The sequence below is a fragment of the Rhagoletis zephyria genome, unplaced genomic scaffold (assembly GCF_001687245.7).
Source record: "Rhagoletis zephyria isolate East Lansing unplaced genomic scaffold, Rhagoletis_zephyria_1.1 Rzeph_scaffold_00323, whole genome shotgun sequence".
NCBI classification, from domain to species: domain Eukaryota; kingdom Metazoa; phylum Arthropoda; class Insecta; order Diptera; family Tephritidae; genus Rhagoletis; species Rhagoletis zephyria.
This window is the reverse complement of record NW_016157407.1, coordinates 278,823-289,807: the sequence shown is the minus strand read 5'-3', so window position 1 is coordinate 289,807 and position 10,985 is coordinate 278,823. Positions and strand designations below refer to the sequence as shown.

Sequence of the window (10,985 nt, the reverse complement as noted above, 5' to 3'; positions counted from 1 at the left end):
AATTGGATTTGCTCACACAAGCTCTTGGCTCAATCCTTATCCATTCGTCCTGAAAAATACTAGCCAGAAATGCGATTGCTTTATAAGAAAGGGAACAATTTTGAAATAAATTTAGAAAACAAATAATGCCACCTCATATACGAGGTTTTGCATCATCTTGATACGCGATTTGCCCTTTGTTGATACGCGGTTTTGTACTTTAAACGACGATATGTATAAGCAAAGGTAACCAACGCATAGCATTTAGAATAACAAATATGATCTGAATCTTTCCTTTCTGTATTGGAAAATATATGTATTTAAGTTGAGAAGACTAAAATTTTAATTGCCAACTTTTATGAAAATATGTATGTATATGTATATGGCATAAATTTTACTTGAATAATGCTAACACTTCAATAAAACGTGACAATAAAAATTGAAAGTCTTTATGAGTAAAGTATAAAAAATAGTTTAGATAAAATACGTTCAAAAAAATAAAAAGTCAATTTGTTATGTGTGGTGATGAGTGAATATTAACTGCATTTATGTATGTATGTATTTATATGCAATGTCTTCGTTTTCTAAAATTACTACTTTCGAAAATTACAAATGACATACCTATGTGTGTAGTAAATATTACATCCTGATCGCTTTTGCATTGGTATTTTATACCATCAAATAAAAAAATGCATAATATATGTGCATATATGAATGTATTTGTGTGAAATAAACAATCTCAAAATGGCTTTAGCGCACCAGCGCTTTGATCCTGGTGTTATATGAAAATCTCGGCTGAAATGTTTACATCCGTCTTTTCAGTAAGTTAAAAAATATGGCACTCTACGAGTAAAAAATATGTACAACGCCAGTTTAAGATGCAGTTGAGTACTGGGCATGCCTGAATGGCATAAAATAAGCGTCAGCTTGTTTAGCATAGTACCTAACCATATACATACATAAATGTGTACACACATACATACACAAGAAAGCATTTCCAACTGACCTAACGCGTGCGTGGCTCTCTTCTGTTGAGAAACATGCCCGACCTTGCACTTTCCATCACCAGAACTGTACCAGCTATGCCCTTAAGCTGGCATTTGCTGCTTAAGCGGCTGTTGCTGCTGCTGCATTTGCTGTTGTTGTTGTTGTGCTACCTGCTGCTCTACTTCTGCAGCCGCCGACGGACTAGTGTTGCCCTCCTGGTAGGGTCCCGTAACCACACACGGATGCATAGGGAAGAGGGTCGTCCAAGAGGTTGTTGTTAGTGTTGGCGCGTGGAGTGCAACTCGTTTCTCGCTTTTTGCCTGCTCAACGGAAGAAGCAGAATTCTCATTAGCAATTTCGTTCACATTTGCATTTGAGTTTGCATTCTTCTTACCCGATTCCTTTTTCTTTTTGCTAGCCGAACCACCACCTGTGCCGCCGCTCTTCGTAGTTGCTGTTGTCACCGATGTGGTCGCTGTCGTCTCAGGAGGTGCTGTAGAGCCGTTACTATTAACATTGTTTGCGTTGGCGCCATCCTTCTTACCGCTGTTACTTGAACCTTGCGCAGCGCCATTGGAGAGCGCATTTTCTGCTTCCTCGTCATCCTCTTCGCCACCTTCACGCTCCTTCTTCAACTTTTCGCGTTCTTCTTTGGCTTTGTTATCGAGGTCAGTGTTGATCTTCTTCACACGCATCTTCTCCTCCCACTCGTCGATACCATGCCGTGCGCGATTTAGATTGCGATGCTGATAGAATATAAGGGTCATTCGCGTTGGCTCATGCCGGTTGGGATTTCGCAGCGCAGTGGTCGCATGTAGTTCGTGCTTTGCGCACTCGATCAATACGCTACCATGATTGAGCGCTATGGCCACACCGCCCATTTGGGGATCAGCGAACGCTTCATAGTTGTCGTTGATTTCTGTTACCTCCCCAATCGGTTCCAGTTTGTTTGGGTTGGAAGTGGTCGCTACAGCGGTCGGCGTAGTTCCTGTTGTTGATGTGTTTGTGTTCGTTGTTACTCCCGCGGTTGTTCCGTTTTCGGCAGTGGAAGCGGTCGTTGCCGTCGGACTGCTGTTGTCGTTGCTATTGCTGGTGCTGTTGTTGCTGCTATCGTTGTTAATGGCCGATATTGGGGTTGCTGAATTTGGCGAAGTTACATTGACAGCAGTCGTTGGGTTTGAGTTTGTGAGCTCTGTGTTAGTGGGCGTGGATTGATTGTTGGGAGTGTTGGTAATGCTGAGATCCGGGAGGACAGTCTGGTGTGGTACCACTGGTATCTGCGTTTGTGCCTGCAGTTGAGTCTGTGCTTGCGCTTGCATCTGTAGGGTGTCGGTTGTTGGTGTGGGTGGTACAACCAGCGTGGGAAGTGCGGGCTTCAGATTCCCGTTGGGCAACGGCATTTGTGTTTGCATTTGTGGTGCGGCGGTGGCGAGCGATGAATGTTGATGGGCACCACTGTTTGGCGGCAGTACTGTCGGGGCATAAGCAGCCGAAGATGCGGTGCTTTGATGATGGCCGTACATGTTCCAATTTGGTGATGGTGTAGGTGGCGTGGGTGGCGGTGTTTGCTGTGGATACATGCTGTAAGGTGAGTACGCTTGATGATACCCATAGTTGTAGTTCATATTCTGATAGGCATCGTACGCCGAGTAGGCCGAATGTGGCGTCGGATACATTTGGTAGTTGCTCGGGTACTGAGTGTACTGATAGTCTGCCGGTGGTTTCGGTTTGACGAAGCCTTCTTCGATGGGCGTAGCATGATGGTGAGGATGATGGTGGTGTTGAGTTAGATTAGTCATTGGTGTCAATGGAGTGAGAGTGGTCAACTTACTTTCAGCTAAAGTATTATTTACTATAGTTGTGGAGTCGGGGTTCTCCTCACTGCCGCGGCTTTTTACTTCCCCGCGCACATCATGCACTTGCGTCAATTGTTGACTGCCAGCTGTAGGCAGATTATTGTAGTTGTTGGCGTAAGTAGCGCTCGTATCGTGGTGAGGTGTAAGTGGAGCGGTGGTAGTATGGTGCACATTGTCTTGCGGTGGCGCCATTGGTGTAGTCGCCGGGCCTGATGGCGTACCCATACTGACGGCGTGAGTGGCATGAGTTGCATGCGGCGGGGGCCAGTTTCCGTAGTAGTTTCGTGAATCTATGTAGGAACCAGTCTGGTAGTCGTACGAATAAGGCGAATCGAGTACCGTGCTTGAGATCTGATTGGATTGCAACTGCGCATCTGTGAAGGTATCAATCATAGTCGCCATATTCATTAGACTGGAATTGGACGACATGAGTTGATTGGGTGGATTACCTCCGGCCGCATTGTTCACAGCGGTGTTCATGTGAGTATTGTTAGCGTTGTTGACTGGCGGCGTAGTAAAAGCGCTTCCTGCAGGACTGGGGTTGTTGGTTACCGGTGTTTGACAGCGCGGCGAAGGGGTCGACGGGGGTGCTGACGATGGAGTTGTGGCAGCTGTACTGCCCGCTGCACCTGATTTTGATTTGGACTTTGATTTACTGTTGCCTCCCCCTTCCTTCTTGCCATTTACAGAAGTTGCTAAGATGCTGTTGGCAACGTTGGTTGCTGAGCCATTAGCGTTGCTAACATTGGTGCAATTAGTTGTTGGTTGTGGAGTGGCAGCAGGCGTGGGTGTAGTAGGTGTGGTTACGGTTGTGGTAGCAGCGGCCTCTGCTTCTGGTACAACGTTTTCATCTTCTTTGCGCTTTTTGCCGTGACGCCGACAGGGTATAAGCGGCGTGGAGCGAACGCGTACTTCGCAAGAAAATCTGAAAGTGCAAAGAAGACAAGTTTGTGTTATGGGGGCTCTGTTTTTAAGGGATCACCGTTAGGGAGCTTTCAAAACTCAACACTACACTCACTTGTCCAATACTTGCACCGCACCGGTGCGATGTTTCTCCCGTTGACCCTCCATACTCTCAAATTCGTCCGTTGTGTCCATGGTGTAGAGCGGCAGCACATGTAGCTGCTCATCGTCAGGCGGACGGCCATCACGGTTGGAAGGCTTCAGCAGTGCCACCTGCACTGTACACCCGTCCTGCATATTATGCAGATCTCTATGAGCGTGTGCACAAAAATCTAGGCAAGCGGTAACGCCCGAGAAAGGTCGGCCAGTTTCCAGACCGAGTCGACAGTCTGTCGCTTCCTTCTCGTACTTAGTTTGATTGTCATATGACCGAGGGCATACTTGTTTGAACAATGGCGCCAATGCCGTGGCTAAAAGATTCATATGATCCTCGATAACCGACTCTTCGCTCTTTACAGAGAGTCGGAATTTGCGCACAGTCTTTGAGCGGGCATACTTACACCCGTTGTAGTACATAGACCAAGAACAGCCAAAACTGTAGGACGCAGCTGAAGTTTCAGGATCGAGGCCTATCGATAGTAAATAAGGTGATTAGAAAATTTAATCCAGCCAAAAATAGAAAGCAAGATTACATACCTTGACACGCACATGTGCGACTTTCGTTTGTGGCACAACGGCGCGTTGTTGGAAGTCCGAATTTATTGAGCTTTGGTATCAGATTTTTATAAGCATTATCCGCCTCAAGACGTGGCATACCATCCCAAGCAACCATACAAACAATTATAAAAGCTGCTGCGCACCTATAAACCAAACATTAGTCTATAAGAAACCTTTAGAGATTTAAATATTAATGTTCTCTATACCTATGCCCTGGCCGCTTCTTTACAACAACCAAAATCTTTTCTTCTGGATCGGCGCGCCTGATAACCCATTTCGCTAGTGGACAACCTTGGGTTGTTTTGCCTTCCTTGCCTGTGTAAATGATTTTCTCTATACGCAGCTGCCTACCGGATATCTGGCAACGCTCCTCGAATTCTCTACGCAACTCGGACAGTGTCGAAGCAGTGCCTAAAATAAGTAAGTTTTAGTGTTTAGTCATCTACATGCCTGGGAACACATTACGACTCACCGAGATGGGTATAGTATGTTCCTGGTTCTGGGGGATTTTTATCGGAATGGAAGCATTCGCACTCAGGTATCTCCGTCTTATTGCCCTTTTCCAGCCGATCTGAGGTATCGAACAAAGGATTGATTTTTTCATGCTTAACCACAATTTCATTATCTTCTTGCTTTGCACCCTTCTTCTTAGGCTTCGTGCCACTGATAATTTCTGCTGGCTCCTCTACCGGCTCCTCCATGATTTCGTCCTTGGTCTGGATGCCTGTACAAGTCCCATCCTTGAGGTGTTCAGCGGTGGGTGTGCGGGTGCTGCCTTGACGACAACAAGAAAAGCCACTACTATTTTTGATGGCCGCCGGTCCGCCTTCGCCTAAAAATGGGTAACCGGCGTTATGGCCCAGTACGCCCATGTCTTCAATTTTGGGCTCGATCATGGTGTGACCTAAATGGGAAGGTGTTGGGCCTAAATGGTACCGATGAGGTGGTATGGGATAGGCATGCGCTGGTATGTCCTTCTCGTAGTTTGTGGGTAAGGGTATAATGCTATTGGTATCTGGTTTCCGATCAATATCCATCAAGTGATTGTTGTGATGATGCAAACCGACGCTATTACTACTCTTCATTAGTGGCCCATTGGACGCTTTCAGGTGGCTAGAATGTCCCAAAGAGCTTGAATGATGCGGATGCATGCCATGCGTGCTGCCGTAACCCATGCCTGCTGATGAATGCTGATAGCCTGGTACGAAGTTCTGTTGATAGCTCTGTTGGAATGAGCTGGAGCTGCCGTAGTATGGTGAGCTGTGATAACTCGCATAGTCCTGCTGGTTCTGATGGTGTTGCTGTTGTGATGGCATGCCCTGCACCTCGTTCTGGCAAAAATCAGCATATTGTATAAAATTTTGGTAGTTGCGTTCATAGCCCTCCATTTTGGTATGCTGGGTGGGCAGGAGGCCGGGCTCAGTTTTGATATACGTTGTGTGGTAGTCGGGATGTTGTGGCGGCGGATAGCCATGGGAGGGAGGGTAGCCAGTCTTATCCATAGATTTTATGCTGTGTGAACCATGTACGGGACCATGCAGTCCACCACCAGGATCATTACTATTTTTATCATGTTCTGCTGCCTCTGCTGCTGCCGCCCGGCTTTTACTTTTACGACTCGATTTTTTTGGTTGTGGTTCAGAATGTGCAATGGTGGTGTGCCCACCATGACTGATTGTAGTATGCTGTTGTTGATGGTGATGTTCGGGTGCTGGAAAACTACTTGCCACTGGTTTCTTAAACGAATTTGTATGGTGTGGTTTCCAAATTTGATCGCCACCACCTCCTATTGGTTCTGGCGCTAATGTGCTGTGTCCGGGTGTAAGGCCCACACTACTGGACGTTTGAATGCCCTGCATTTGCTGCTGTTGTTGATGTTGCTGCTGTGAAGACTGTGTGCCGGATATATTAGCACCAGTCGTACCATTGGCGTTCATCACTGAATCGCCGCGGAGATGGTGGCTATATGATAAAAAATGACCGGCCTGTGGTTGTTGCGATGTACCGAGCGCGGTAGGGCCGGAACCAATAGCTCCCGGATTATTGGACATATGCAGATCACTTGGAGCACTCGATAGAGGATCTTTGGGATCGTTTTTGCGAAGTATCATCGATTTGATGCGTGTGTTGAGATTCACACGTTCGCCCTGCTGGTAAGGGTCGGTTGCAGCGCCAACTGCAGATGTCTGCTGGGGCTGGGTGTTCCAATTCCAGTCCTGTTGCATTTGTTGTTGTTGCTGCGATTGTGGTGGCGACGAAATATGATTCTGTGCTTGTTGTTGTTGTTGTTGTTGTTGCTGCTGCTGCTGCTGCTGTTGCATGGAGTTATGATGTGACGAGGGTGGAATGTTGGCACCGTAGGTTTGTTGAGCCGAAGGCATATTGCCGTTGGGCGATTGAGGAATATGGTTCGGTGATTGAGAAACATGGCGGGGTTGTTGTTGCTGCTGTTGTTGTTGCATCAGATTACGCGTCGGCGATTGTGGCACAGACGAGACGTTAGGCGGTTGCATTGGTGTTGCATCCGTTGGAGCCGATGACGGCGCTGCTGTAGTTTGACCGCCATTGAGTGGAGTAGTGCTCGAGTTGCTGCCGGCAAGAGCGGAGCCTGCTACCGTAGCTGAGCTGTTGTTTGATGCAGATGTTTGCTGTTGACTTGAGCCGCTGTAGTCGCCTGAATACCCGTTACAGTTGAGTGAGCGCGGCGGCACGCTGCTCACTCGCGGATATCCAGGCGTGTCGTTTCCCGACATCGTCTTATTCAAATCCCCAGATACACCCAAGTGCTGCTGTTGTTGCAAACCAACTGCGGGTGGAGCTGGTGCTGCCGACACCTGACCGGCGTACGTAACAGCGGCCGGACTGAAACCAACACCCTGCAGGCCAACTTGGTTAATGGGCGCAGTCGGTAGTTGCTGGCTCTGGAAATCGTAACGCTGTACCGGAGCACCATATGGGGAGCGCCCATAATTCGGATCGAATCCGAGGCCGGTCTGCACATATCCATTTGATGGGTAGGCATATGACTGCGTTTGGAAATCCAACGAGTTGAGCGATGAAATGGGTGGAGTATTCTGTGGGATTTGCTGGATAAACTGATTCTGCCAGCCCTGTGAGGGGTCGGCTTGCCATGTAGGATAGAAGGCCATTGGCGCCTGAAAAGAAAAAGTCAGATGGCGAAATGTCAACACAAATGCATAAATAGTTAATAAAAAAGTAATAAAAATTATCTAGTTCGTATGTGAGGTTGACCAAATTTTACAGGAGAGAGTAAAATCTGTCTTATTTCAAAACGGTTCTCTCCTTCATTTTATCCCCAATTATCTCAACCATTAATATTTAAATATCGATATTTTGGTATGACTGGATATGCGGTTTTGCACTTTAAACGGCGATATATGTATGTATGTACGTATAAACACAAACCTACTTACATATGTATGTATTTACATGCATAAAGCTATCATATTTCATTCGCTAATGCTGCCCCAGGCGGTACTAAAGTTTACCGCTGGAACTGCGAGTGATAAATTCTGAAAATTAAAGCATCTGCACGAAAATCAACAAACCTTGTGAAGGGGTGAGTTTTAAAATAATTTGATGCGACATACCCTTAGAATTAAATATATGTATGTAGATACTTGCAGAACTGTGAAGGGGTACTAGTAGTAGAGAACGATTTAAATATGGTAAATATTGCTAAAGTATAAATACACACATTCTATATGCATGAAAGTGCACATGTATGTATATTAGAGGTTTCCGCCGACAGACATTAAGGCGGCGGCGTCGGCGGCGGTGACGCCGGCGCAACTGTCCATAAGACAGATTCCAAAGAGCCATACGGCTACTAACCTTATCATATACTCTCGTCAGCGTTAGGCATTCGACATGCCAATTCAGATAATAATTCTATTTAATTCATTCTTGATTTAGTTTTAAATTTAAATACTTTTACTTCCTACTTGAGTTAAAATGTTGAGTGCCTGGCGCTGATGGATGGGCGAACAGAAGGAGTTGAGGTACATAGATACATAAATACATACATGGTTTTCTATCATCTCTACAGATCCCCATGTACTGTCTAATTTTAAAGAAATATAAAAATTAAAAAATTTAATTAATTGGACTAATAATACTACTACTACTACTAATAAATTTTTGTAATAACCTTATCTACCGTTATGTTAAATTATGAAGTTCTTAAAATTTTTGCAGGTCTTAGATTGACCGCCATTTTGAAAACAAGAGTGGTAAACTTTTTTCCTACAGCTTAACCCACCAACTCCCACCAGAATGGCCCTTTTTTGGCTCAAGCCTTATCCATTCGTCCTGAAATATATTAGACAGAAATGCGAATATTTTATAAAAAAGAGAACCATTTTGAAATATGAGTGTTTTTACTCTCTAGAAAATAATTAATGCTACCTCACATACAGTGTTGCCATAAAAAACTTCGTTTTATATATTTAAGTGCTGAAAAAAACTTTTAAAACCAAAATAAGGTGCATATGTATATTTCGACTTCATTGCTACAGCATTTATAACATTTATATGTATGCATAAACTTATAGGCTATGAATTAAAAATACTTTACAAACTGTTAAAATCTGCAAGTTCAAGTATTTGAATTGACCATAAAACCTCGGGTTACGAATCATTTTGCCCAAAATTTTTCTGAAAAGTTTTTTTTCCTTCACTCCTTAAGGTAAAATTGGTAAGGTAAAAACAAAATTCGCGCCTTCAGAAAAAGGATTGTCTTCTAAATAACTTTTGAATTCATTAACCTAAATCCAAGAGTTTATGGTGGAGTCTGTATTTTAACGGGGATACAAATGTATGTTTTTCCAATTTGAAATGAGTAATGTTATCAACACTTATTTTTTGGCTTTCCTTTTCTACTGTGACCGCCTGAGAGAGAATACACCGTCTGAGTTTATCCGGAGCTCGAATTACTGCCCGGTATAGTTTTTGTGCCCCCGCGCACGTTTTAGAAACTAATCGAGTTATTTGCCCATTTTCAATTTTCTGATGCGCCATTTGCATTAGGAATGGAACATTTCTAAGCATTAATAAACATGAAGTTACCGAGAATAGCCTGAGTTCAGCAAAGCCAAATAAATTTTTGATCAACACTTGTACAATGGAATTACAGATTTTTATACCCCAGCGCACTTGTGCACAAGGGTATTATAACTTTGTTCACATAACGGTTGTTTGTAACAAGCAAAACGAATCGACATAGATATAGACAAATGTATACATACATGCTCAGAATGAGTAGTGAAGTCGATTAAGCCATGTCTGTCTGTCCGTCCGTCCGTCTGTCCGTCTGTCGTCTGTCCGTCCATCCGTGTACACGATAACTCGAACAAAAAATGAGATATCTCAACGAAATTTGGTATGTATGTTTTCATTTACCCAAGGTAGGTTGGAAATCGGACTGTAACCACGCCCACTTCCCATACAACTGTAATTCTCAGAGATACGGAAACTGCGATATTTTAGTAACTACGAAAGATTATTCACTCCAAATTGATATTTACAATAAATTTTAGACGAAAAATAAGAATATTATAAATTTTTGGAAAATGGGCGTAGCCGCGCCCACTTATGGTTACATGTGTATATCTTGGTAACCGCTGCACCAATTTCTTCCAAACTTGTCACAGTTGTTGGCCTTGGTATAACATACTAAATGGTCGAAAATTTAAAAAATCGGACAATAACCACGCCCACATCCCATATAACGGTAATTTAGAGAAATCCAAAAACTTCGATAAAGCAGTAAATATCGAAGCTAATTTATTCAAAATTAATGCTTGCAACAATGCTTCACCAAGAAATACGTTTATGATAAAATGTTGGAAAATGGGCGTGGCACATCCCACTTATGATCACATGTAGGTAACCGTTCTACCAATTTGTCCCAAATTCGGTATGATTATTTTGCTTGCCACATGAAAGCAAAACGTTGAAAATTATTGAAATCGGAAATGTTAGCGGTAGCTTTCGGAAAGGTGAAAAAACATATATTTAATACTTAATGTTCGGCTCCGCCCGAACTTAGACTTTCTTACTTATTATAAATAAATTATGTTGAAATACATAAGGACGATACCACCGTCACAGGTAGAACATTTGTACAGAACAATTTTCTGTCTTGTTTAAATTTAAGTATAAAGCACTCACCAATTCTGTATTTTGATAAAGCTACACCTAATTGACTATTATATGAGTTATTACAAAATACGAAAAAATGTTCAGCTTACTTTTATATGAAAAAATTTCAGTTATGTCTTCTGTCACGGACGGGACAAAAAAAAGATCCTGCTTTTTGGAGCAGATATATCTTACGGAAACTATACGAATTTATTTCGCTTTTCTGTGTGAACTTGATGTTTTATAATAAAACAAAGAACCACGAATACAAATATAGCAAAATTTACAAAAAAAAAGATGGCTTTATCCACAAGGGTATATACATCGGCGTAGCCAGAATGAAATTTAGGAGGTGGGGGGGGGGGCTCGACCCTATTAAGC

At 43.6% G+C, this 10,985-nt stretch overlaps 1 protein-coding gene across 2 annotated transcripts in view; it reads right to left on the bottom strand.

The window, feature by feature from the left end:
- Nucleotides 1–565: 565 nt before the first annotated feature.
- Nucleotides 566–10,985, bottom strand: part of LOC108359009 (DNA N6-methyl adenine demethylase-like) — an 18,805-nt gene continuing 8,385 nt past the window's right edge. Inside the window, exons 2-7 of one of the 2 annotated variants that reach the window (XM_017610619.1) lie at nucleotides 4,915–7,597; nucleotides 4,649–4,853; nucleotides 4,422–4,585; nucleotides 3,841–4,354; nucleotides 2,798–3,747; nucleotides 566–2,707 (exon numbers count right to left, since the gene is read on the bottom strand). In XM_017610619.1, coding sequence (XP_017466108.1) covers nucleotides 1,068–2,707; nucleotides 2,798–3,747; nucleotides 3,841–4,354; nucleotides 4,422–4,585; nucleotides 4,649–4,853; nucleotides 4,915–7,597 — 6,156 coding nt within the window. In that variant the 3' untranslated portion in view covers nucleotides 566–1,067. Of the gene's footprint in view, nucleotides 3,748–3,840; nucleotides 4,355–4,421; nucleotides 4,586–4,648; nucleotides 4,854–4,914; nucleotides 7,598–10,985 lie in introns of both variants that reach the window. The other variant, XM_017610620.1, reaches the window with a different exon arrangement.